The sequence below is a fragment of the Balaenoptera acutorostrata genome, chromosome 3, assembly GCF_949987535.1.
Source record: "Balaenoptera acutorostrata chromosome 3, mBalAcu1.1, whole genome shotgun sequence".
NCBI lineage: Eukaryota > Metazoa > Chordata > Mammalia > Artiodactyla > Balaenopteridae > Balaenoptera > Balaenoptera acutorostrata.
In genome coordinates this window covers 65,298,291-65,325,349 of record NC_080066.1, presented here as the reverse complement: position 1 = coordinate 65,325,349, position 27,059 = coordinate 65,298,291, and the positions used below count along the sequence as shown (strand labels likewise).

The 27,059-nt window shown below is 50.5% G+C and overlaps 1 protein-coding gene across 2 annotated transcripts; it reads right to left on the bottom strand.

Moving 5' to 3' along the window:
- Nucleotides 1-749: 749 nt before the first annotated feature.
- PKM (pyruvate kinase M1/2) lies at nt 750-26,878 on the bottom strand. 2 transcript variants are annotated; one of them, XM_007197768.3, is made up of 11 exons: nt 26,721-26,878; nt 15,206-15,387; nt 14,533-14,624; nt 11,520-11,651; nt 10,866-11,052; nt 9,861-10,131; nt 8,372-8,522; nt 7,936-8,088; nt 4,690-4,856; nt 2,215-2,396; nt 750-1,497 (listed from the first exon to the last, which is right to left on the bottom strand). In XM_007197768.3, exons 2-11 carry the CDS (start codon nt 15,357-15,359, stop codon nt 1,391-1,393), a joined length of 1,596 nt encoding a protein of 531 aa, XP_007197830.1. In that variant the 5' UTR covers nt 15,360-15,387; nt 26,721-26,878; the 3' UTR covers nt 750-1,390. The 2 variants fall into 2 exon arrangements, with proteins under 2 accessions (XP_007197830.1, XP_007197829.1); XM_007197767.2 differs by lacking the exon at nt 4,690-4,856 and adding an exon at nt 4,142-4,308.
- Nucleotides 26,879-27,059: the final 181 nt, after the last annotated feature.

The following is a 27,059-nucleotide window of genomic DNA, read 5'->3' as shown; positions in this document are numbered from 1 at the left end:
TTCATGTGCTTTCCCCAGAGTTGGGGACTTTTCGGTGCCTCCCCAGGCAAAAATCTTTTGGAGGTGTCTGGAAAGGGACTGCAGATGGCCAGAAATCGAGTAGGAAAGCACAAGCAGAAGAGTTCAGTGTGAAAATGAACCTGGCCTGTGGGCCCCTTCCCTCTTATCCCCACCAGGAAAGGCTTGGTCCTTCAGAGTGGTCAGGAGAGAGGAAAGGTGCAAGCCAGATTTAGTTCCATTCCCAACCCTCTCCCCCTCCCTTGACCCTGCTTTATCAATGGAGGGAGGGCACTGGAAAACAGAAGGGGCACAAAGGGAGCCCAGGGTTCCACAAATATTCTAGAAACTGGGAGCAGAACTTGGTCTCATACTTATATCAAGGGCCTCTACTGCAGGAAGACCTAAGGGGGAGGGGCAGGACAAGGGCCACTTCACTCCTGGTTTACCCATGAGCAGGAGGGAGGGGGCCTTGTTGCCGCCTTCTCCAATTTTTGGTCCAAATAAGCTGTTAAAATTTCCCCAGCTGCAGGAGCTTTTAGACCCCAGGGTGCTGAAAAGGGTAACCTATATTCTCAAGACAGTCAGCCACTGCTTCCCCAGCACCTCTGCACCCCAGGGGACAGGACGGCAAGTGGCCTGAGTTGTTACACAGGAGTACTCACCAGGAGCCACAGGGCTCTTGCCATTTTCACCCTACTCGGAGGGCAGGGTTCAACCACCCACCCCCCCATCAGAAAAGAGAGGAAACAGGTGCTTCAGCTGTTGTTTATTGACATACAGGTAGGCTCTATAGCAACAGGCCTGGAGGTGGCTGCAGTAGTGGGGGAAATGGAAGGTGGAGGGTGGAGTGTTTGTCTGCAGCAACAGTCGAGTGGAGTGAAGGAACAGAAGTGCACAACAAGGTGGGAGTGAGGGAGGCTGAGGGGGCTGGAGAAGCAAGCAAGGGCCAGGGCCAGAGTCTGCTTAAACTGGAACCTCTGCCCCATGCCCTAAGGCCCCTACTCTTAGCCGGCTATCTCCTGATCCCACGCCAGGGCTGGGAGTTCTCTGGGTATCCATTTTCTACAGGAACTGAAGCGAGTACACAAAGGAAGAGAAGCAGGAGCTGTTGCCCTCTGTGTGAAGCTCTGGGGCCTCCAGTCCTGCCTGCACCACTCCTCCGTCCCTTGCTTGGATGGGGCCACATGATGGGTGGCCCAGCTCTGAACTACCCCACCCAAGCAGGGTCTTAAAACAGCCGTGTTTCACAGAGGCGTTAATCTTCTTCCCTGGCGTCCCAGCCCAGTGCCACACCACAGCCCCAAGTGAGCACTACAAGCATTTGCTGGCCTAATGGATGGGATGGGGAAGGGGAATGGGACAGGGGCTGAAGGAGGGGCTCCGGGGCCCATCACGGCACAGGAACTACACGCATGGTGTTGGTGAAGCCAGAACCAGGGCGCCACCCGGTCAGCACAATGACCACATCTCCCTTCTTGAAGAAGCCTCGGGCCTTGCCTGGAGGAAGAGAAGAGGGGCTGGTGAGTGAAGAATCAAGCCAAGAAGGTATGCACCTGGGAGACTGCCCCACAGTCGGGGGAAGCTAAGCAGGGCTGACGGGCCTTTACTTCCTTACACCACAAGGTGGCGCTAGGCTCACAGCCCAGGCAAAGGGGATGAGGGAAGCCTTGATACATCCGTATGGCTCAGATGGCAGAGTTGGCAGGGACCTTTGGACATCATTCATTTTCTACTCTAGAGGGTGGACAGCCCAGCCCAAGGTCACAGCTAGCTGCTTCCTCTCATCACATGACATCCTACTCTTATACTGGGACAAAGGCCATATGAATACATAATTTGTACGTGTGCTGGCTCCAAGTGTAGGAGCTCTGGCTAATTTTATGAAAAACCTCAATAATGAGCAGATGCCAAAGAATGGACAACCCCAATTATCCAGGGTTTGGATAATCTGCTTTGGATCCCAGACTGGAAGAGAGTGAGGAGAGAACCTGGGGTGCTCAGCCCCACAACTCAAAGGCCCCTCCTTCCCTCCTGGGCTTGGCCCAGGACTCCAGGGAATGGGATGAAGGATTCAGAGAACATTCCCCGTGAGGACAGCTAGGGCTCTTGCACCCAAAGGCCAACATGTTCCCCTTTCTATAGGGTCTCAGAGAGACCTGTGCTCAAGCACCTTCTCCACCCCTCCACCTCTAGCCCTTGCTCCCAGCCACGCACCAACATTCATGGCCAAGTTCACCCGGAGGTCCACGTCCTCAGCCCAGGCCTCCTGCACTGGGTCCTTACACACCACAGGGAAGACGCCACGGTACAGGTGGGCCTGGCGAGCTGTCTGATGATTCCGGGTCACAGCAATGATGGGAGCCCGGGGGCGATATCTGGACACCTGATGTGCAGACCTGAGACGGGGGACAAGCAGACAAGACTGTTAAACAGTGTCCCAGGAAGCTCCTCAGGGCCTTCAGCAGCAACTCACCCTGTAATCCAACTCCCTATGCAAGCCTGAGGCTCTCTGGCCATTTCAACATCTGCTCCCAAGACTGGGGCAGCAGCTCATCATCCTGTATCTTCCACAGCACATAATTCTTCTTCATAGCTATGCTACCCATCTGGCCTACCCACCTCCCAACAGGCCAGGGCCCCAGGATCATGCTGACCCAGCAAGATCAGTTTCCCCCACTTACCCCACACGGCCTGTACTTGGCAGCAGCTACAAGCCAAGCAACATGTAGCACCTGACTCTTGACATTTGCAAGAAACCAGGAGCAGAGCCCACCAGTCCCCCTTGGAATCTACAACGCAAGTCTTCCCTATTGCTGTGCCCTCTCCTGACTCCACGTGACCCCCCGGGTCCCTGAAACAGTCCCAGCAACTGGGCTGTAGAGCCCCACAGTCAAACCTGAGTATCTAAGTGAGGCTTAGAAATATAGGTGCTACCCAGGAGGCAAGACCAGGGGATGGGAGTGTCAGTGGGGGAGGCTCTGCCTGTGAAGGCTCCTCTGGAGGGGAGGGGACCCCTGTAGAGCCCCAGCGCCAGGTGCTTCCTCCAGCACTGCCACTGTACACGTGTGGCTGCAGATGTGCCTCGGGAGGCGGAGGGGCCTGCGGGGGACCTGGGGCCTGGAAGGCAAGCTATGAGGACACTCAACAGGTGTCAGGGAAACTTAAGCCGTGTCACAGCAGAGGGCGCCCTGCGTTAAGGCCTGGCTCCATACAAGGCTTTCAGAGGGCAGCAAGTGCTAAAGTCAGGACTTGCTGAGAGTGAAATCCCAGAAGCCTGGAGCTAAAAATAGCCAAGTAGCAAAGGCTGGACTTTTTCACAAAGGTCAACCCAAATGGTGGGAGCTTTTCATCCTGAGCCCTCTGCTGAGGGAATCTGCACACGTCGTGTGTCCTGGTCCTAAAGGCAGTCCCACCTGCTGCTGCTTGGCACGTGGGGGGGCTGCCTGTCTGCTCCTCTCCACCCGCCTCCTCGAGGCAACCCTAGCTGCCCTGTGGAGGAGGAGCACACCCCGGACCCAGGGAGGGAAGGATGACAGCCCGGTGATGTGGAAGGGACCCCGAGCCTGAGGCCAAGCAGAGGCCTTAGCCTGGCTGCACGGCCCAAGTGCCAGCAACACACCACGGTGACCTTTCCTGGGCGGCACCCACTTGTCTTTGGGACTCAAAGACTGACGGGTCGGGTGCACCAACCAAATAGCATGTCAGCAAACAGTGCTAATTTTCCACACTGAACTTTTTAAAGAGCACACAGCAACTAGAATAAGCAAAACTGGTTATGCTTTACTTTTTGAGAAAAACAGCTTTCAAATATCAACCATTTGTCATCAGTCTATCTGTCTATGTAATTAAGTCTCTAGTTCATTGTGAGGGTATAAACTTGCTTTGGACCCAAATGGTCTGACACGCCTACGAGTGCTGCCTGGGATCCTGTCCTTCAGGCCCAGGGCAGGGGCTCTGCTCGCTCCCAGAGCCCGGCCAGGGGGCCAGGGGAGCTCCGTCCCTGCAGGGTCCCGGGCACAGGCTGAGAGGTCTTACCTTCGCTTGGTGCCATCTGAGCACCGTTTAGTGCACTGCTCCCAGGAACCCCCAGGAAAGGTGCCGCCGAGCTGGGCGTTCCCAGGGAGCCGCTGCCACCTCCTACCTGCCAGACTTGGTGAGGACGATTATGGCCCCACTGCAGCACTTGAAGGACGCCTCCACGGCACCCACGGCGGCGGCTTCGGTGGGGTCACTGGTAATGGGCGACAGGCGGCGGAGCTCCTCAAATAATTGCAAATGGTAGATGGCAGCCTCTGCCTCACGGGCAATCTAGGGAGGGGCAACATCGTTCCAGAGGGACGAGAGGGGGACAGAGCTTTGTCAGAGCCGTGCCACACGGGAGAGGGAGGGGAAGAGTCGCACAGACAGCTGGTGAGAAGCATGTCCCTGGGAGCAGAGGCCAAGAAGAGCCCAGTCGCTGGAGGTTCTGAGCTAAGCGAGATCAAGACTCGCAGGAACCAGCCCTTCACCAGGCGCCTGTGACGTCGCTATGCCTGCTGAGCTGAGGGACCCTGCGGCCCTGGCCTGCCCTGACTCCCTGGCTGGCTTCCTGCAGGTGAGAGGAGAGGTGCTGAGTGCGGGCCCCAGGCGCAGGGCTGGGCCCTGGCTGTCTTCTAGAGCGGCTGGAGTTACCTGCCCTCGGGGCCCTACCTGCCAGACTCCGTCAGAACTATCAAAGCTGCCGCTAAACACTTATAAGAAGCCTCCACGCTGCCCATGGCCATGGCTTCCATGAGGTCTGTGGAGTGACGTGAGGCTCGCGCAAGTTCTTCAAACAGCTTGAGGTGGAACATGGCTGCCTCAGCCTCACGAGCTATCTGTAAGGTTTAGGGGGAGGGGAGGCAAGGAAGAGGGGAAGGTACCTTAGGTTAATTGGCTAAGTCTGTCCTTCAGGCAGATGCAAAGAGGCAGGGTGATGAAAGCCCGCTTAGGGATGTGTGCAGGACTTCAAACATCAACTGCTACTGCTTCCCCTCCAACCGAGGGGAAACGGATTCTTCCATTCTGGAAGGATCTATTGATTTTGGAAGGACTTTTTGATTGGCGGTGGAGGGAGACAATATGGTGGCAGGCTCTAGTGCCTGGGCATGGAAACATGCAGAGGCTGGGCCCCCGGGGCTCCGGGGCCTACACAGCTCCCTGGCAGGACTTGACCACGCTGCCTCATGACACAGCTCACAGGAAGGAACAGGCCTCCCTCCTCACATGGCTGTCTGGTGGTTACTACCAGGCTTCATGCCTGGCCTCCACGCACACGTGGAGTGCTTGCTTGGCTTCAGACACAGGGATGCTACCAGCCTGTCCAATGGCATGCCGTGCAAGCACACTGAGCAGTGCTGGAAAACTGAGGTCAGGCAAAGCCAAGGTCACGCGGCTTGACCGCGTTTCTAAGCAGGCAGGTGGAGAATTGGCGAGTTTTGAGGTCAGGCAGAACAGCCATGTGAAGAGACAGGTGCCTGTGGAAACACGCAGGTAAGTTTAACAAGACATTTGATTAAGTCAAATGATTAAAACACCCATGAGAAAGCCACTGAGTTATTTACAGACCACCTGCTCAGATAACACCAAGAATTAGAAAGAAAATTTAAGCTTTAGAGGGTTATAATGCAATTACCAGCATCTTAGAGAATGATGGGTGAGGGAAGAATCAGTAATGCCACCTCATTAATTTGACAGGATAAGAAGATGAGTGGCAGAATTTGCTAGGTTAAAGGTTTTCTTCCTGCAAGAATGGAATGCATGCAGCCCAAAAGGACAGGAAACGTGAACAGGAAAGAGAACCATACCTGGTACTGCCTAGCCCTTAGTTAAGGGACATCAACTGCATCAGTGAGATAAAGGAGAAAGCAGTGGACAGGTAAGAGGGGAAGCTGTTGGCCAGTGTTAACTGGTGACATGGACAGGAGAGGCCTGTACCACCTGGCCCAGACCCCACAACTTATCTCCTGAGCAGTGCTATGCAATCCCAGTCTTGCAGTTCTAAGGTGTCTGTCTGTTCAAAGGAAAGATTGGGGTATGGAAAAACAGACATGGGTTCAGAGCCCAGAGTCTGGTTCTTAGACTGTGACCCCAGTACAGGCCCCACATGGATACCTGTCTTGATCTCTTGCTAGACAAAGTACCATGTTGCAGGAGAGAACATTGACTTCGGAGTCAGCAGATCTGGGTCCAAACTCAAGCCCTATTACCATGTACCCTCATCTATAAAATGGGGTGACATCTATCTCACTGAGGTTATGGAGATTACGTCAATCTACACAAGGACTTAACAGACATTTAATAATAGTAGTGAAATTTAACGCTAAGGCTATAATTAAACATATCCCATCTAATTCATTTAATAAGGCCTTGAGAGGTTAAATTTGGTAGAGACATGAAAGTCCCTACAGTCTATGTGGTTTCATAGTTCCATAAATCAGGTCAAGGTCACTCTCGCATCTCAGAGGCCATGGGGCCACACAACTAAGCAAGGCAGTTATAGAGAAGGGATGTTGTGTGGAGACCCATAAACATAATGGCAGCCACTCTAGAGGGGAGAGGTTCAAGGTCCACTGTCCCCCAGGAGAGAGGGAGCACTCACCACCGGGGCAGTTGTGAGAATGACCATGAGCTCAGAGTGCATGAGCATCTGTGACAGCAATCATATCACACACAGAGGGTGGCATATCAGCCAGGAAACACAGCTGTCCCAGGGACAGGGATTGGTCTCTACCAATTTCATTATGGGCAAATCCACCCAGGGTGCCAAGGACAGACCAGAAGACATCTGTAGTCAAGATGTCTTGTTTCATCCCTGAAAAAGTATTTAATATAACTCTCATGTCTTCTCTGGAAGCCGTCTAAGCCTAATAATCACATAGAAAATGAAGGAGGAAAGGACGATTATCTAGTCCAGATGTTCTTTTTGGGGGATTGTTTTAAATTTCGGGAAATGCAGGGGAGGGGCTGTCACACAAAGGGCTTGGGGTCCTTTGTTGGCTGGAAAGCGAATAGGAAGGTTAAAGAAACACCGTTTCAGGGTAGGAGGCAAGTTCACTGAGCTATACACTATCAACAGCGACCTAGGACTGTTGTGAAAGTTCATTTGCAACACTCGTTTTCCCAGGCCTGACGACCCATCCCCGTGTTAACTCTTCAGTAAGCTCTAGAGCAGGAGCAGCCAGGCTCTGGGACATGGCAGAGCGGGAGACCCTTGAAAAGCTAGCTCCCACGGGAGAAAGAGTGGCCTCCAGGGCTCCTCCAGACGCTCTCACCCCAGGGCCAGGCGGGATCAGCCAGCCTTGAACCTGTTTCTATTTGTGGGCCTGTCACCCATCACTTAAACCCCACTTTTTAGTCTAGGGCGAGTGCAACAGCTCAGCAAAGCAGGCGCTGCTGCAGGCACCATGCAAGGCCAGCCTGCAGCCAAGTCAGTGCAGGCCACAGCCTGCAGTGCAGGCCCAGAGGCCCGTCAGGGAGGCACCTGGCTGGGGACAGGTGGGGAATCAAATTGGAAGCCGAACAGGACAGCTGGGAGCAGGAGCCCTTGGCCTTTTCCAGAACAGGGCAGAGGTACTCAGGTCCTCTAGGCTGTCCAGAGGAAGAGGTACACATATCCCAGTACTTGAGCCAAGGGAAGGATTCACAATCCTGCAGACAGGAGTGAACTGTGCTACGGCTGATGAAGGAGGCCGCCTCCAGAACAGAAGGAACTAGGAGACTGGTGTGGGCAGGAAGGCAGAACAGAAAAAAAAACAAGACACCTCCACGCCCCCAGCACACACCTCCTCACTCTGCTTGTGACTTGGAGGGTAATAAAAGATCGTGGGCGCAGAAGCCTAAAAGGTGTCGCTCTGTGCCAGAGCTCGCCTCCATCCCAGCCCCAGCCAGGGCGATGGGCAGGCCCCGAGAACTCACCAGGTGTTGCATGCGCACAGCTTCCAGCGGGTAGTCCCCTTTGGCCGTCTCTCCAGACAGCATGATGCAGTCGGCTCCGTCCAAGACTGCATTGGCCACGTCACTGCCCTCAGCCCGGGTGGGGCGAGGCTTCTTGATCATGCTCTCCAGCATCTGGGAGGGGACGGGGTATTCGTGAGACGTGGCCTGGGCTGTCTTTAGAGACAAACTGACCCCCTGGATCGTGTGTATATGCAGAGTACAGCTTTGTGTAGGTGCATGGGGGCAGGGGAGGGGTGGTGTGGTAGGGGGAGGATACGTGTGTGTGTGTGTGTCTGTGTGTGTGTGTGTCTGTCTGTCTGTCTGTCTGTGACATGGGGCAGGGTCCATGGGAAGAGACCGGGTAGCCTCCAAAGCTTTCCTGTGCAAGGATGCAAACTCGAGAAGAGGCACATACCTGCGTGGCACAGATGACAGGCTTCCCAGCTCGGTTGCACCGCCCAATCACCATCTTCTGAGCAAGAAAGACCTTCTCTGCAGGAATCTCAATGCCTAGATCACCACGCGCCACCATGATCCCATCACTGGCTTCCAGGATCTCATCAAACCTGACAGGGAAGTTGGAAAGAGAGAGAGGTTATATGGAACAGGGGCCACAAGTAAGGTGACGCAAAGGAAGTTTTCCTGGGATTCTCTGACTTAGCCGTCCTTGCACCAGGACAACTACCCACGACGTCATCATGGATGCATGGAGGTGGTGGGGTGTTCCAGCTACTTCAGTCCCCCAAAGGGGGCCAACAGTTCTGCTAGTTGGGCTTCTTTGGCACCAGTATGGACACATCACTGGGGGAAAGGGGAGGGGACGAGGGCTCCTCCAAAGTCCCATGGGCTCATTTCCTCTCCATCTGCATCTTATGAGGCCCCTCTTAAGGTGTCTCTTTACCATCTTCATTCCAGTCGGCACTTCCAAGGAAGAAAGGGAACCCAAGGCGGCTGACTGCTCCTGACACAAAGGTCCATGGCCTCTCCCAGCCAAGGACACTTGAGGGCTGCTCCTTCAGGGGGCCCCCTCCAACTTGCTGAAGGCATGAGAATATGGCTTTGCCTGGCCTGGAGCCAAGGTCAGCAAACACCCATGGCTTATCAGGATGGCAGAGGGAGGACCCCAAATTTCCCGGAACAAAGGACATCGACAGAAAGCTAAGGATGGAAAGGTCACAACAGGATGACTGCTCCTCCCACTCTTCCCAAGCACACACCTAATCCCCACAAGTAGGTGTGGGGTGTCAGCAGCGCTGGGTTCTAGTAGGGAACCAAAGAGGAACAGATGTCACCCAGCTAGCCTTACTCATACGGCCCTACCTGGTGAGCACTAGGGAGGTGGTGGACCTGCGCTGGGACAATGTGGACCTAGAGGAGGACGGCATGCTTTCCCCTCAGAAGCAGATACCATGCCAGAGCTGGCCTGATCACCAAGCCGGCTGCTTTCTACGGCAAGACAAGGAGGCCACATGCTTCAGTGTCAACACCAGGCCCTGAGCTTCCACAGGGCTCCCAAGGGAGGGAGTCCCTTCCTGAGAGCCTGCTGTCTCTTCCCCCTTGGTAGTCCCCAATTCCAGCAAACACAGGCAGAGTCAGGAGCGCAGCACAATGGCTCCTGAGCCTGGGAGCAGTGACCCTGTCCTCTCCAATGCTGGTCCCTGGGCTTGTGGAACAGCGTCAAGAGGCTGGCACCCCAATCGCCTGGGAAGCTTTTTTTTTTTATTTTCCTTGAAATACCAATGCCTTCCACTCCCCCTCGTAGGATATTCTGATTCAGTGGGTCTGAGATAAGCTTGAGAGTCTCATTCTGATGGGCAGGTAGCCAAGTATTCACAGGATATATCGTGCTCTTCAGAGAGCTGGGCTGGGGCTGAAGGAGGCAAGGGACAGTCAGGTGGACTTACCTCCGAACTCCCTCGTGATTCTCGATTTTGCTGATTATCTTGATGTTCTTTCCTTTCTCTCCCAGGACCTTCCTGACTTCATGGACATCAGATGCCTTGCGGATGAAAGACGCGAACACCATATCCACATCCTGCTCTACCCCAAACTTCAGATCCTGGATGTCCTTTTCTGAGACGGCAGGCAGGTCCACAGCAGCCCCGGGTAGGTTCACACCCTTCTTGCTGCCCAAGGAGCCACCATTCTCCACCTCCGTCACCAGGAAGTCAGGACCTGTGTGAAATGGAGTAGGTACGAGAGGCAGAGCCACAGGGGCCAAAGTGTCCACACCAGGAAGCAGGCTCTCCCCAGTACAGAGAACTGGGAAACAGCACATGGTGGGTGCGAGCCACACTGCCAGGGTTCACATCCCAACTCCACTAACTGTGTGACCGTGGGCAAGTCAATTAACCTCTCTGTGCCTCAGGTAAATAGGGATAATAATATCTACTTATAAGGTGGTTTTAAAATTCAAACAAATTATCATGTAAGATGCTCAGAATAGTGCCTGGCGCTTAAACGGTAGCTCTCATTCCCGGGCACACTGGAGTCCTCTACGTATCCTACTGAGGGGACGGAGGAGGGAAGCAGAAAGCCTAAAGTAGTGAGGATGAGTAAAATAGAAATCTCGGGAATTCTCTGGCGGTCCAGTGGTTAGGACTCCACGCTTTCACGGCAGACAGCTCAAGTTCGATCCCTGGTTGGGGAACTAAGATCCCACAAGCTGCACCGCAAAGCCAAAAAAACAAGAAAGAAAAAAAAAGAAACCTTCTCATCTCCTCCCCAAGAGTACAATTAAGTTGGAGTGAAATCTGTTTTTGAGGCTAGGAGTTTATTATAAAAGGAATTTCTGAGAATATAGAGACTCAGTCTCGCTGCCAGCCAAATAAGCTAGCTATCTTCTGCCAGAGAAACTTAGAGACGGGAGCTGGTTTTAGACAATTAGAGCCTGACTCCCGCGTACGTACCTTTCTGCTTCACCTTCAGAGAAATAAGGCCGTCATCCACGTAGATCTTGCTGCCCACATCCACCACCTTGCAGATGTTCTTGTAGTCCAGCCACAGGGTGTTCTCGTCACACTTTTCCATGTAGGCGTTATCCAGGGTGATCTTGAGTGCAGCTCCCTTCTTCAGCTCCACCTCGGCGGTGCCGCTCTGCAGACAAGACAATAAACCACAATTCCAAAGAAGCCGGGCCCTCCTAGCGGGAGAAGACAAGCTCTTTCCTCCAGGGAACAAGGAGCAAATCTCAGCTGCAAACAATAAAGCCTTTTCCTTTGGAAAGAAATAATCAGACTGTCTAACTTAGTATACTTCAAGGAAATAACCCAAGAGAAACCTAGAATGTTTTAGTTATACTATTTAATGATAGGGGAAAAGAGACAAAGAAATTGCTCCCCCAAGTTAGAGAGACTTGGAAGTAGGTTTGGAGTGTAAAAGAGGTTCCTTTCTGGTATTGTTTCTTAGTGAAGTAGATCAAATCAAAACTTCTTACAGTGTTGGATAAAACTCTCATTTATAGACCTAAACTCTGAGAAACGTGGCTTCCGGCCGGGACAGACTGCTGAGGATGTCTCTGGGGTCCCCTGCGCCTTCCTCCAGCTTCTCCCCAGGATACTCACGCCCTTGATGAGCCCGGTTCGGATCTCAGGTCCTTTAGTGTCCAGGGCCACAGCCACTGGCCGGTAGAGAATGGGGTCGGAAGCAAAGCTTTCCGTGGCTTCACGCACGTTCTTGATGGTCTCTTTGTGGTACTGGGGGAAAGGAGGGGAGATGATAAGCGTCCACCCACACACTAGGATCTAGGACCGGCACTGAAGCTGATCACTCAGGAAAGAGCTGTGGGTGTTCTAGAACTCTGCCTCCAGCGTATACCCTCACGCTGCCCACTCCCCGAGCATCCTCTACCGGCTTACGTCAACCTCCTTGGCCTCTACCCACTTGTACCACAGCCCTCACCCACTCTTAAGGGCAAATCTTAGGAACTTTGGAATATTTACGTTTTGGTGGCAAGACATGTCAACATAAAAGAGGTTTGTCTCCTTTTCCCCCCTCTAGGATTCATGAAATACCCTCAGGAAATAAAGCAGACGACTGGGATAAAAAACCTAGGACTTGTATCAGGATAATACTGATCTGGCCATCTATGTCAGACTGATAGATTTGGTAATTCTGAGCTTTTCCTCTACTGATTACAACTGCAATTCAAACTCAGTTATTTACTTAAGCTAACAGTGGCCCAAGCTAAATAACTCACTGCTAAGGTCATGCAGGCCTGGTTCTGACAATCACTTCCTGCAGTCTGATTAGAAACGAAAGTGGAACAGGGAGAGGTGGGAATACACCTTTCTCTGAACTAACTGACCTTTGCCATTTCTCACTTGCAACAAATCCTGGTTTCAATCTCGCCTCTGAAGCCCTTTCTCTCTTTCCATTTGCCATTCCTGTTTGACTAAAAAGGGGCTCAGAGCCAAGATGTCAAAAGATCTTCGTGCTATCAATATGGCATTGCTAGTAACAGAGGCTCCCAACTCAGCACTTTGTGGGCCTCGTCCTTCAACCACCTCTGTCCAGGAGAGCAGCACCTGAGAACAGGAGGTGGGAAGGGAGGGGTAACGCGTTCCAACTGTCAGCGCTGTCCTTGTGCAAGGTTCTAAGTGTATGTTCCTTAAAAGGCGGTATTTTCTGGCCGACATGGCATTATAGAACCACACATTCAGTAAGAACACATCTTGCCCACGAGAACTGCCAAAAGTGGGGGCTAGAGACACTGTGGCAAAGCTGTCAAAAGATCAGATGCAACAACAACAAAACCAAAAGATCAGATGCAGACGTGTGGATGTGGATGTCCCTCTGTCAGCGTGAGGGAGAAAAAGCAATTCCAACGCTCTGCTTAGAAGAGTATTTAAAATTGTCAAGAGCTGGAAAAGCATATCCCAGCCGCTCATCAAACTAAGACTGTTTACATTATATAATTAACATTAGAACAATTTCAGATCAGTTTCCAAAACCCTGATCCAGGGGACCACACAATTTTATCCTGGTCAAAAACCTCAAATTAAACCCACAAGAGGGGCTTGGGTATTTTGTTTTGTTTTGTTTTTTAATCCCAACTCTAATCTGGGAAGACGAGTTAAAGCACAGATAATGTCCAAATGCCTCTTGTAGTTTAAAAAAACCAAAATCTCTGAGCCAGCCCCGCTCCGGCAGGGGCAGATACCACTCGCCCTTGCCATTTCAGAGTTGTGGGGTATTATTTTACTGGATGGAAGAGGCCATAAAGCCTAGTTAAAGGTCAACTTCTTAAAATCTATTTCTGCTACTCCCCCTGCACACAGGAGACCCTGGCACAGGCCAGCAGTAGGGATCAGCTGTGAACTGACCTTTAGTGATGCCTTTAGTTCTCTCTTCGGACTAAGCTAACACTTGCAGGAATGCCTAGTGACTCCTGCCGAGGACGCCCTGCCTTTGGAAAATTACAGAATGCCATCCATGGATGTCTTAACCTGCCCAGGGTGCCTGCTGAGCACAGTTCCTCTAAACTTGGTCAGGCCCCCGTGACATTTGGAGGTCGGACACCTGCCAGGCCATAGACTGTTTATGGAACATGGGTTAGAAAACCTATAATGAAGATTCTCATGTTTCCAGAAAGGAGGAATTCACCTCTTAGACTGCACTTCCTGAGGCTTTATTTTTAGCTGAAGCTGAACACCAACTTCCAAATGCCAGAGGGCAACCCCTCACCTCCTGACCTTACAGGGTAGCATTTTCTTTATTCTGAACAGGAAATACAGAGGTCAAGAGGAGGGAAAGTTTGCCTCACCCATTCCTCCTCTATTAATACCAGGATGAAATCCCATGGCCTGTGGTTGAACCTGAAGGTTAGGCACTGTCCCTCAGGCAGGTCCCACACTCCTCAAAATGAGTCTGTTCTGATCTTGGGAACAGAAGCACGAACGGAGCACTTCCCAATAGCTGCCACCTGGTCCCTGGGTAAGGTCCAATGGGTCAGGTCAGCTCATCAACAGCCCCAGCACTAAGACACTCCTACCAGACTGTTGGGGAAGTATGCTGACTTTATTTTAATGTACCAAAACCCCCAGGAAGGGACAGGCTGGGAACACAATGCTGATTAAGTAGGATATTATATGCCAGATAGTGTTAGTGCATTAGACCCAGTCTTCACTTGCAATAATGAAAACCCTTCTCCTGGACCTGCCCAGTTTATCTTGCGTCTAAACTAGGCCAGAATAACCTGCAGGGTAACTTACTGGTTTGTCACTGCAGTTATGAGCTGTTACAGAAACCCTGGGGCAGGAGTGTCAAGCTCCATGGCTTAGAGGAGTTTCCAGGAGAACCCTGCACACTTTCCTCAGTGAGGGCTAATGGAGCACAGGTGTTGGGGAGAACCAGGGCCAATTACAAAGGAGGTCTTCTTTGCTTGAGGAGACCTGGCCACTTGAGATGGCAGGAGACGGGGAAAAGAAAGTAGGGATGGGCTGGTGAAGACAATCTTCCCATTGGCTGTAAAACCCACGCTTTCTTGCTCAGTCCACTGTGGCTAAATGAACATGACATCCCCACCCCGTTTCCTACAAGCTGCCCCAGTGGCCAATCTATCCAGCTGAGGCGCACCTCATGAGTTCCATGAGAAAAGTTCAAACGAGCCACGTTCATTCCAGACTTAATCATCTCCTTCAGCGTCTCCACTGATCGGGAAGCTGGGCCTAGTAAAAAAAAAAAAAAAAAAAAAAAAAAGTTTTAAAGTGATTAAGTGTTAATTATCCAAAGGAGGAATAACACTTTAAGTCTGCTTCAATTTAAAGAACTCTTGATAATTTTTTCCCCCAAATAACTCAAAATTCTTTCAAAAGCATACACATGACTATTACTGTGCTGGCCCACTTTCTTGATTTAGAAGGACACATCCCCCATTTCCTTCAAATTCTACAGGCTCCATCTAATGAGGAAAGCCTAGATAAGTCTTGGCCAGCCCTCTATGCTCTCCCTGAAACCCAGCCAGATGTCCAACTACAGAATTCTGGTTGTACAGAGCATGTCAAAAAGATCCTTCCTAGGTCTCTGAGATGCTCTGCTAAGGAAGATACCCTCTAAATTTTACCTTTAGCAGAACGCATAAAGCATAAGAATTCTTTATTGCAAACTCCTCTGACCAGTTCTCGTAAGAATCTCTGTAGCATCTTGCTCAGCACCCAGGTCTGCCACATTTATTTAGTCCTTTCAGGAGAGGAAAGGTCACTGTCTCAGGAAGCCCATGTTTCGGGGGAAGGGGGCACCCCCCACTCACCAATGGTGCAGATGATGCCGGTGTTCCGGGCCGTGATGGGCGGCGAGTCAATGTCCAGGCGGCACATGTGCTCCAGGAATGTGTCAGCCATGGCCGCGTGCAGCTGCTGGGTCTGAATGAAGGCAGTCCCGGCATCACTATGGGGCTTCGACATGGCTTCTGAGGTCTTGGGTCCAGGGGAGCTGGAGAGAGAGTGATCAGTTTGAGAAGCCTGAGGCGGCTATAATATACAGCTTGGCACAGGAAGCTGTTTCCTGCTTACACATTAACTCAACAAGCACCCTTTGTTCAGAAGCCACAGGGAGCCCCGCCACGCTCTGGCTGTGTGGGTGCTCCTCAAGTCAGGCCACGGGCTCACGTTATTGTGAGCAAGTGGAAAAGACCTCAAAGAACAAGTTAAAACCACATACCCAACACATATACGGCCCAGGCATCCACTGTAAGGCGTGTAGGCGCGCCTCCCTTGCACTGGGCTAGTATCTACCTCAACAGCTTCCCTGCTAATCCTATAAAAACAACATCATTTTACAAGCACTGAAGGAGCTTCCTCAAAAGGAAGTTGCAACCAATCTTCCAGGGATATAAAAACTCACCCCGGGGCTTCCCTGGTGGCGCAGTGGTTGAGAATCTGCCTGCCAATGCAGGGGACACGGGGTCGAGCCCTGGTCTGGGAAGATCCCACATGCCGCGGAGCAACTAAGCCCGTGAGCCACAACTACTGAGCCTGCACGTCTGGAGCCTGTGCTCTGCAACAAGAGAGGCTGCGATAGTGAGAGGCCCGCGCACCGCGATGAAGAGTGGCCCCTGCTCGCCGCAACTAGAGAAAGCCCTCGCACAGAAACGAAGACCCAACACAGCCAAAAATAAATAAATAAATAAATAAATAAATAAATAAATTTATAAAAAAATAAAAAAAAAATAAAAAAAATAAAAAAAAAATAAAAAAAAAAACTCACCCCTAGTTTAGTACCTCGGTGAATCTAGATTTTTGTATGAAAAGCTGTCTCAAAGCTACAAACATCTGCTGTGGGAAGGGGCACCCACACTGCCTCTTAACAATCCCCACCCAAACCCAAAGTGACTTTCCTGGTCATAGAGACAACCACTATCCAGGCAGTCCTCCTAGTTCTGGAGTTCTAGGTTTTCACTAACCCACAGGACCACGTAAGTCCATTACTCAATTCATCCTAGGCTAGAGTAGGTCCCAGCCCATTGACAAGCAATAAAAACCAGTCCCTGCACAGGAAGCAAAGTTCAACCAGAACCCTGAATGCAAAATCTTTCATCCCAGGAATCTGTACCTAAAAACTACATATGGTACTTTTGGTCAGAAGGACTTTAGGACGTGCAAAGCAATTTGCATCAAACCAAGGATAACCGTAACGGTACTAGTCTGGTTCTAAAATTATTACAATTACATTAATAGGAGAGTTGCACCATGAAGAAATTATTAACGCTTGTCAAATCCTTCCAGCTGATCTTCTAATGCACCACCCAATTCCCTTTCTAAGTCTGACAAGTACACCACTCGCAGTGACAAAGACCATCTGTTCCAGGTAATTAATCAGCCCAGGTCACAATCCTGACCAGGGGCACAACTGCCCCCGACCTTTGCTTTTCTTCATTACTGACTTTACAACTAAACTCACTCAGCCGGTTAGTTAGCTGATTACAGACAGAGACTTGAGAAGCTTCCAGGCAGTGTTTCAAGAACCATCAGGGAAGGATGTGAGCCAGAAGCTTGACATGCCTCATCAGAATGCCATTCCTTTCCTCAAGTTTTCAGACCAAGGGTTACTCCTTCTCAAATCCTTCACCTAAGTGCTTCAGCCCAGGCTCAGGAACAAGCCCTTCTTTCGTCCTGTCCCACCGCCTCCTAAATCTCAGGGCTCCAAATCAAGGCACCCCATACATGTAACCCTTACTCTGTCTCCTCCTCCATCCCCGACTCTGTGGCCTCTCTGGGTGGCTCGAACAAGGCATGCATCTAAACCCATCTCTGCCACCCTCGAGAAGTCCAGAAAAGCCCAAGAAGCTTTGCAACCAGTTTTGAGTGAATTTCCTATAAGCTATTGCAAACTGATGGCTACAAGTCCCCAGCTACAGAAACTAAATCTTTAAAAACGAGAAAATAAGACACCAGCTAACTATTCCACATGGCATATATACTGTTCCTTTCAGTATGTATTTCCTAACTCCCTACAACATACCAGGTACCAAAATGAAAACAACATCCTCTCCTCCATGACCTCTTTGGTTTTATATCCCTTAGCACCAAGTACTTGGGGGTATTCCAGTTGTTTACTGAATGATGTTTCAGAGTATCTTAATGCCTCTTTGTCAAAATCAAAGTTATACCTATGTCCCTTTCCCCAACAAATCCGAGGAACTTTTGAATTCCTGACAGCACGGCCTGGGCAGCCAGGGTCCCTTTACCTGCACTCACGGTTGAAGTAGGGTGTATATAGCTCCAGAGCACCTGGGCTTAGGTGAGTCTGGCTGTTAAGGGAACACTACTGAAGAGACGGTGCCCGGTGGCACACCAAGGCAACTGGGACACACAGGCCTTGCTGTGGCCTCCAGGCGAAGGGAGTCATCCAGTCCGAGGACTGTACTGTGATCTCAACGAGTGGGTTGAAGTAACTAACCCGACTCTTCTTAAAAATCATCAGTTGGATCTTCTCTAGACCTGAGACATTAGGGTCTCTTTGCAAAGACCCAGCTGGGGCCACTGATTATTGTGTCACACCTTGTGTTCTCCGGCCTTGGGCTTCTGGTGACATAATGCTCTTTTTTTGGCTCAGGGTGGCTCCTTGGTCCCACTTGCAAAGACTGCTCGGAGCTGAGAAAGGCTTGCCCTGCAGAACTGTACAAGGATTAAGGTAAAAGCTGAGTGCACCTAAAGCTCTTTGGGGTAATGGAGAAAGTACCTTAAGAAAGTACCTTAAGTACTATCCAGGTAGTAGTAGGTAGTGGCTGTTCCTAGAGATTCAGCTATGTTATAAATGAAAACACAGAAGCCACCCAAGAAAATACCAAGAAACTGATAACAGAAAATTCACAGGTAAGACAGTTCTTAATGGCTCCTTTGCGATGCTTTATCCCCTCCCCTCACACCCCAAAGATTGCCTTCCTTTAAAGTCTCTTTAAACCTTGGTTTACTAACATTTCACTATTCTATACAAGAACCTGGTCCCTCTCCCTTTTCTTTGGGGGGGCGGGAAGGGGCAATAAATTAAACATACATAACAGGACTGTAAGGATATCTAACAAAATATTATCAACATGTTATCTGGGTGGTAGGATTACAGCAAATTGCAAATTTCTTTCTTCTTCTTACTAAAAAATTTACTGATACTAAACACTTTAATAATAAGAAAAATTACAAATGTACCTCTTCTGAACATGATATATTTAAAAGCATCCTGGTAAAAGTGTTGGAATTAAAACAAATGTGAAGCTCCCCGTTCCATTATTCAACTGCTGCTCTAGGCACTTCAGGAATATTCTAAACACAGCAGAGGTGGGATAATGCATCTTAGGCCCTAGATCACAAATGCACTGCAGGATAGTTTCACTGACCTAAGAAGGTCAACCTTGGGAATTCCCTGGTGGTCCAGTGATTACGACTTGGCACTTTCACTGTTGGGGCCTGGGTTCAATCCCTGGTTGGGGAACTAAGATCCTGCAAGCCACATAGCACAGCCAAAAAAAAAAAGTCAACCTTGATCTATTCAGAATCTCAAAGTGCAAAAAAAAAATGTTAATATGGTCCATAGGACAATTCTGTGCCAAAAAACCTGTTAGTCACATGCCCAAATCCAACAAAATTCTTTTCCTGTTTAGTCTGTCCTCAAGCATCAGAGCAAAATCTTTGTGACAAGGATATTCTGGTACAGAAGGGCTGCCTCAAGGACAGGAGATGCTATTAGCAGATAACAATTATACTGGGCTCAAACACTAACCCTATTTCACCATCTCAAATTAAATCTGAAGTCTGCAAGCTCTGATCTTTTGCTTACCCAGATTACTAGGTACAAGTAAAATTTTGTTTGAGTGCATTTGCACACCAGCAATCCAAAAAAGCTGGCTTGTCAGCAAGTCCGTCCATATTCCTACAAGATCTCACCACGTCCTTAAAGCCCTCTACCAAACTAGGGACTTCATGTCTCATGCCCAGGTCACCAACTGGTTTTCTATCCCCTCAGGCTCTGCCCCGGAGCCTCCCTTGCAGGGAGGGTCAGGGCTCTCCTGCCCAATGAGCCTCTTCTCCGGAGCACAAGCTGCCCATCCTACCTAAAACACACTCTGGACTCTCCCCCAGCCCCTGGACAGCAGCCTCAGCGGCGGTTTCTCAGGCCGGGCCTCTGGGAAGAGCTGCCCTCCCGCAGGCTGGCTGTCTGCACAGTGCCCACCAGCAGACGCGGCCAGCTCATGCCAGTCTGACTCACTACAGCATCCTCCTCTGCGGGAGGCACAGACATGCAGAGGCAACCTCCAGCCAGCCAAGGAAGCCCAGCGTAGCCACCGATGGTGGCAAATGCTGTGCCCAGGTATGGGAGCCTTTATTCTTGAGCCTGAGCTCCTGCTGTAGGACCTTCCTCAGAGCCATTTCTCCTCTGTGAGAAACGAGACACCATCAGAGGCCTTAGTGTGTGGGGGCCGAAAGCACGGAGCAGGCACGGTCACAGCTCAGCTCCAGGGGCCCCTACTCCCACCTTGCCTTTCTCAAGTGGCTCCTGGCTCTTTAAAGCTATAGTTTTGTTTATGCCAGACACAATTCTTTGGTCACTCTTCAGAAACCACAGGGTGAAAATCATAAAAGAAAAAATACCCAACACCACTTAGCGTCCGTACTGTTGGCAGGTTGTTCTGGGAAAGAATCACGCTTCACTCCACCAATTCTAGCTTTCACAAAAGCCCACATCATTCTGCCCTAGTAAACCGGCCTGGCCTATGAGCCCGCAGCTGCATAAAATCTTTAACCAGCCAGGGCTCCCTGCACCAATTTTTGCTCTGATGCCAATCTCACCATACAGACTAACTCAATAACGATGGCACCTAGTACCTATGACTGTGTTTCTCGCTCTGACATCAATTTGCTACCTACACCTCTTAAGTCTCCAAGCCAGCGTGAAGGTCTGATTCCCAAATCTTCAGAACACCAACATCCATTAGATAGTTTGCATCACAACGTGTTGGACAAGGCATTCAGGCCAGCCTGCTCTCTAGGAGCTCTGTTCCTAGATGATGGAGCAGAAAAATGTAATTCCCAAGACTGGCCCTAATCTGACTACGGTAGCAACAAGATCAAAATGGGTGCTGGACCAGCCACGGAAGCTAATAAGGTCTGAAGTGAACGGCTGTTCATCCTCATATACAGTTAGAGTAATGACAACAGTCTATTTGCATATGGAGTGGGGCGAGGACAAGCAGTTTTTAGCTAAGAGATGGGAGTCATATCAAGTCCATTCTACCCTCAGCAGGCCCCATAACAGAAAGCAAAGTCTGGTGTCACCAGGTTACACAAAGCAAAATGAACCCACCTGTAGGTTCAAGTAAAATTCCCTTCTCTTTTATTCAGGGCTAGAACTAAGTGACAAACATTATAAGCAGGAGCCCAAGGTCCTATTTCAAATCTGAGTGTGCAATAGGGCACAAAAGCTGATACTAAACGAGCCTACCCCCAAAAGGACCACTCAACTCCAGGGCAGGAAGTCCCGATACAGAAACCTCTACCATCTCAGATGCCGAGGATTTGATAGCAGATGCTCGGAGAAGAGAACTGGTTCAGTCTGAAGGAGGAAGTTTAGATGAACCTTTTGCTGCGCTGTGGTCCTTACTAGGCTTAAGATTATGAGGCAATGCTTCAGGGCATGATATTTACACTCTGGAAGCAGCAAGGAACCTCGGACGCTAATTTAGGGCCTTTGCAAGTCAGGTACAACACCAGGATGGGTGATGGCCTCAGCAAAGGGAGGCACTGGCCCAGCATTTAAAGGAGGAGCTGCCCTGCATCGCAGCTGCAGGGAGAAGAAGGGGGGAATGAAAGGAGGAAGGGCAGTGCCAGCTCTCCCAGAGCGCTGACCTAGTTAGTATACCTGGTCTTCCTGCAGTAACCATCATAGGTTTGCTTCTATTTTGTTTTGTTTTGAACTAAAGAAAGAAATATTAACATCTGTATTTCTACCACCCAGAACTGACCATTAATATTTATCCAGGGAATTCCCTGGCAGTCCAGTGGTTAGCACTCTGCACTTTCACTGCCGAGGGCCTGGGTTCAAGCCCTAGTGGGGGAACTAATATCCCGCAAGCTGTGCAGTGCGGCCAAACAAGCTGTGAAGTTCGGGCAAAAGTTAAAAAAAAAATCCAGATTTTCTTTAGACTTAAAAAAAAAATTTATCATTATATACAGGTCATTTTCCCTCCATTCCCAGGTCCCTCCAACCCTTCCACATCCCATCATGAACTTTGATAGCCAACCAGTGTCATGAATTCTGTATCCTTCTAGTTCAAGGGTGTCTGTATCCATACTGAACCCTATGATATTGCTGTCTTCTAAAGTACCCTAAGTAATATACTGTAAGGCATCATCAAACAACTTGCTTTTCCAGCACATTTAAGATCTATCCAGTTGGTACACAGATCTAGTTAATTCATTTGAACTGCTATACTAGTCCAGTGCATGACTAGACCATTTACTTATGTATTCCCTTACTGGCTGGTCATTTCCACATTAAACCCAATTTTTCCTCATTAATCAATACTATAACAACTCTCCTAGTACATGTCTCCTTGTGCAGGTGTGAGCTTCTATATCCAGAGATCAATTCCTGGGCCACAGGGTATGTTTATTTCCTATTTTACTAAATAGTGCTGAATTGCTCTCCAAAGTGGTTATATCCACTTACAACCAACCAGTAAAGTGATTTCTTGCCTTCCCACACCTTTTGCAACACTTGATACTGTCAGACTCTTAAAATGTTTGCCCATCTGATGGGTAACATGTGTTAATCTGCTCTCTAATGTAATAACAAAAGAGGGATATCAGGTGTCAGGATAGTTTTGTTTACCAAGTCTTTATTTCCCTGGCTCAACTAGATCAAAACTCCAGCACTCCTCCAAAATGTGTACGACTTTGTCTCATATACCATGACTGACTCAGCTGAGTAATTATTTTGCACTCATCACCTGAAATAGGGGTGATACCAGTTGTCTAAAGTTAAATAAATGTTATCCGTTGGTTGATTAAATGTTTGGAAGGGCTGGGACTCCTTTCAGAGAATTTCTTTGTTTTTTTTTTGAACTGCATCAGCTGAGCTGGTCCATACTCTGAAATGCTATGACCAGCAACCTCTCTGCCCTATCATATCTGGTCTTGGCATCTCCCCCGCTAAAGCCCTTATCTGACCTCCAAACACAGCTTGCTGGCGTCAGGAAAGAGAGGCTTACAGTTCCCCAGGAGTTTTGCCTATAGAAAGAACTGGGGGGAGGTGAGTCGCAGAGGCCACCAGAAGTACTGCAGGCTGGCTCTCCCTCCTACGTGCAGACCAGCACAAACCAATGAAGGAAAAACGGCTGCAAGGGCGGGGCCGCACCTCTTGGTGGCCCTGCCAACCTCCCCCTCGTAAGCTGAGCAGTAATAGCAGGAGGCCAAAAGGTAGAGCAGAGGCTGCCTGACCACCCACCCTGGCTCACCTTCCCAAAACAGCTTCTTTAACAAAGCCCCAAATAATCAGCCTATTCATTTATCTAGTCTAAGGCTGGCTTGTGGTTAAAGAAGAAAAAAAAAAAAAAGGAAGTTCCCAGAAGTATGGTAGTATTACGAATGGTCTTCACTGGGAATTCCCTGGCGGTCCAGGGACCCGGCACGTTCACTGCCGAGGGTGCAAAGCCCCACACCCACCCCTACAAAAAAAAAAGAATGGTCTTCATTTCGTTCTATTCCTATCTGTATCAGAACTGATGCTTAAAGTGATGACTCAAGGTCCTGTAAGACCGTTCACGAAATAAATCACATATTTCACAAGATCCTCAACAAGGCTGCAAGAAAACTCTGCTCCCATGGACAACTCAGTCTTGCGGTGTACCAGTTAACTGGGGTTTGACTGTGGATATTTTGAATGATTCAGAAATAAAGAATGTCAAATGAGTCATTTCCCCCTACCTTCACCTCAGTCTTAGCTCTTATCCAAAGTAACACACCCTGGTGTGCCTTCATAAAAGCTGAGGAAAAATAAAAACCCCTGTAGTGCAAGTTTGTAATCAAGAGTTGCATTTTTTTTCTACCTTCCTGCTCTCAACCATTTCCTTATTTCTTCCACTGCCCTCAACATTAATAAACAGCTTTAAGAAATAAAATGGCTTTTCCTGTGACCCCACATTAATGTCACAATACTCAAAGCACAGAAGCACCTCCCGTAAGGTGCTAGCTCTGTCTGGAGTAACAGCTACCAAACTTGCCAAATCACTGGGGCTGCAATTCTTAAAGATCCAATAATGCTCTTGGCTAAACTGTGAATTCAACACTAAAATTATTTACTTCTAATGCAGTGCTTAAAGTGAGAGCAGCTGCCCTAGACAGAAGACTAATGTCCATATATTTAGGCTCAAGTCCAGTAACTCAGAAATGAGTTCAAGGACATTCTTTAAGTCATCGTTATTCATGTGCACTACAACCCGTATTCCCAAAATGGCTACCATGCCCACTGCACAAGGCTCAGGAATATAGATGTGCAGACTATCACCTGGGCATGAGGCTCTGCCATGCTGCACCTAAGCGCAGTGCAGAGAGCCTGGGGACTTCCATCAACCATTTGTCACTTAGTTGAGACACTTTTAACTGGGGGAAATGCATGCTTCATTATTTGACTCACTGAAAGGGGAGAGGGGACCTTTTAAGCCAGCGAAGACCACAATGCAGTTTCCCCACTCACCCAATGAAGAGAGTTCTCTTAAAAGCAGATAAATTCAAATGTTGAGTCATCTTCCCCAAAGCCTCCCCCACCTACACACACAGACCTGGTGATGGGTTACATACTCTTCCCCTCAGAACAGCCCACTGCATTCCCAACAGCATCCTCAGGCAACCTGAGGGCGAATTATTTGCTAACAATGCTGCAGTCCTGACCTAGGCCCTCCTCTCTACCCCAGGGAGTGGCCACACCCTCATTACAGCCAACAAGGAGCTACTGGCCTTTGCCTCTAATCCTAACCTCACACTTACCAGCTGGCTGAGCAAATCCCAGAACCCTACCTGGAGTGGGTGGGAATGGAACAGGTGAAGATTTCAGTCTTGGGGTTCCAAGTTTGTTTCTACTCTTGTAGCCAAACACCAAAGGCTGCAAATCATCCCCCTCCTGCCTTCCTCTGTCTAGAGGACCAAAGAGCCCCTGTGGCAAGTGGAGAGTTGAAGAGTAACATTATTAGTTACTCTGTAAACACTGTACCAGGATCCCAGAGGGGACTGGTTTCCAGGAGACGTCTGCTATTTAGAGAGCCTGATTCCCAAAGATTAACTATGAGGATGTGTTTGGGGATGGCAGACAGAAGAGGAGCCCTTGCGCTCAATTACGGTTTAAGTAATTGCGCTCAGTGACCAAAAGAATACATTTGGAGGCATCTCACCTGAGATTAGACACTGCACTGAGTATTCAACATATATTCATGTAGGTGTGTATATATCGACCAATCCTTTCAACAATCAAGAGGAAAAATGTTACAAGTTACACATGGGAAACTGAGGTCCAGAGGCTGAACTCCCACCATTACTCATATCAGTACGTTAATGAGTTAAACCTGATCTATAAAAAGCCTGTTTCCAACTTCCCAATGCCTCTGTCAATCATGCCCGGACCTCAACTATCAGGCTGATTTGTGCAGAGGAGGATCAGTGTCCGGGGCTTCAAGGACACAGATAAGAAGCCAAGGGATGCCTTTCCATTACTGGGTCTTTAAATAACCTTCAGACTGGAAGGTACTTTCCTGCTTCTTCAAACCCAGTGTGAGGCCTCCTCCCCTCAACCCCCAGCAGGAAGTGTGTACCTTCCTCACAGCACTTACCACTGATAACTTTAATGTTCTTTCCCTAATTAGACGGTGAGTTCCGTGGGCCATAACCCTTTTAGCCCTCCTGGTGTCCACGCCGCTCCCCAAAACAGCTCTTTACACATGAGTTTTTATTGAGTGAATGCAGGCACGTGGCACCAAGCTCGACGTATTCTACTCTCCCCATAACCTGCTCCCACCCCAACCCGTGGCCTCTGCGCTCTACAATCCGGCGCATCTGTTAAGTAACGTGAAACAGAGGCGGGGAGGCAGGTGAGTGTCTCGAACGCAAGGAGGCCTCTGAGCAGCATGCGGAGGCTTGTCGGGCCAGAGATGGTGCGTGGCCCGTAACGGGCCCGAAGGTCAGTGGTCCTCGATCCCGCGGGGCGGGGCGCGGCGGGACGGGTCCCGGGCCGCTACGTGCAGCCCCGCCTTGGCGGGATGTAGCCCAGTAACCTCCTAGGAGCAAGAGCAGCCCTGCGGCCGCCCCATCGTATTCGAGGCGGCACAAAACAGGAACGCGCCACAGGGCAGCCACCCTTTCTTCCTCTGCAGCGGGGAAGACCAAGAGTTACGTAACCCTCTAGCTGCGCCCCGGGCCGCCGCTGCATCTCCCGGCCGCACGCGAGCCAGCCTGCCCATCCGCAGACCACTGCACTTCGGGCGGTGACGCCGGGACGCGGGCCCGGGGCTGCAGGAGGGCCCGAGACTAGGTAACTCTGATGGAGAAGGGGACAGGACTGAGATGGGAGACCGAGGGGCGGGGGCGGGAGAGCAGGCGGACGTGACCAGAACAGAGGGGGAGGGGCGAGGACGCGGGTGGCGAGAAGGAGGCTGCAAAGAAGAGGGGTGCGGTGGAGCGAACGTGACCAGAGAGGAGGGGGAGGGGCGGGAGCCAGGGCATGGATGGGGGTAGGTACGAGGAGGGGACAGAATCCGAATGGAGGAGGGACGCGGGAGAGGAGCTAAAGAAGTTTCAAGGAGAGGTTACAAAGAAAGCATCAGAATGAGAGGGACACGGACAGGATGAAGACGAGAAGCGAGTATTAAGGGTGAAGGGGAGGAGGCGAGCGTGGGAGCAGAGTGGGGAGGGGGGAGGGAGACTGAGGGAGGAAAGGATCAAATTAGGAGAGAATAAGGGGAGGAAGACGAGGATGGGACCAGACAGAAGAGGGAGGTAAAGGGAGGGGAGGATGGGACCAGAATGGGGGTGGGGGAAGGTCAGGGATTGGGGAAGGAAAGGGGATGGCTGACCCATCTGTCTTCGGAAGAAGCAGGAGCTGGGGGCTCTGAAGAGGAGGCCCTAGGCGCGAGCAGCCTTTCTCGTCTCTTCAGACCCCAACCGGGTGAATCCAAGATGCCACGGATCCTGCGCCACACTGAGTGCGCAGGCGGGCCAGGATTCCGCACTGGCAGGGGGGACGGAGCCCCGGTGGGGACGGATGGCCCAATCTCTCCCCAAGCTCACCTCCGACGTCGTCCGGCTCGGGATGCGCTGCTACAGCAGAGAGGTCCGAAGACTCGCAACGCGTTGCTCCAATGCGGGGATCAGCTACCTCAGCCTCAAGGTTATGCCAGCTAAAGGGCCGCCGCAATCCCTCCGCCGCCCCGCCCCCCACCCAATCCTGGCTCCCAGCTCTCGGGGCCCCGCCCCTCTGCGTCCTCGCCGGGCACAGTCACCTTCAGTAGGAGTGCTGCGGGGGCGGAACGGGCGGGCAGGTTGCCCTTTGGAGGAGGACTACATTCCGTGGCGGAAGGACACGTTACATAAAAATCGCAGCAGTGACGTCCACAGCGCCCAATGGGG

What these genes read in the sequence shown, in the direction of transcription:
- PKM (XM_007197768.3), bottom strand. Translation starts at nt 15,359, where the DNA reads ATGTCGAAGCCCCATAGTGATGCCGGGACTGCCTTCATTCAGACCCAG. An exon ending in GAACCGGGCTCATCAAGGGC is followed by an intron (nt 11,053 to 11,519) that starts GTGAGTATCCTG and finishes TCTTGTCTGCAG; the next exon opens with AGCGGCACCGCCGAGGTGGA. An exon ending in GAACTTGGCCATGAATGTTG is followed by an intron (nt 1,498 to 2,214) that starts GTGCGTGGCTGG and finishes CTCTTCCTCCAG; the next exon opens with GCAAGGCCCGAGGCTTCTTC.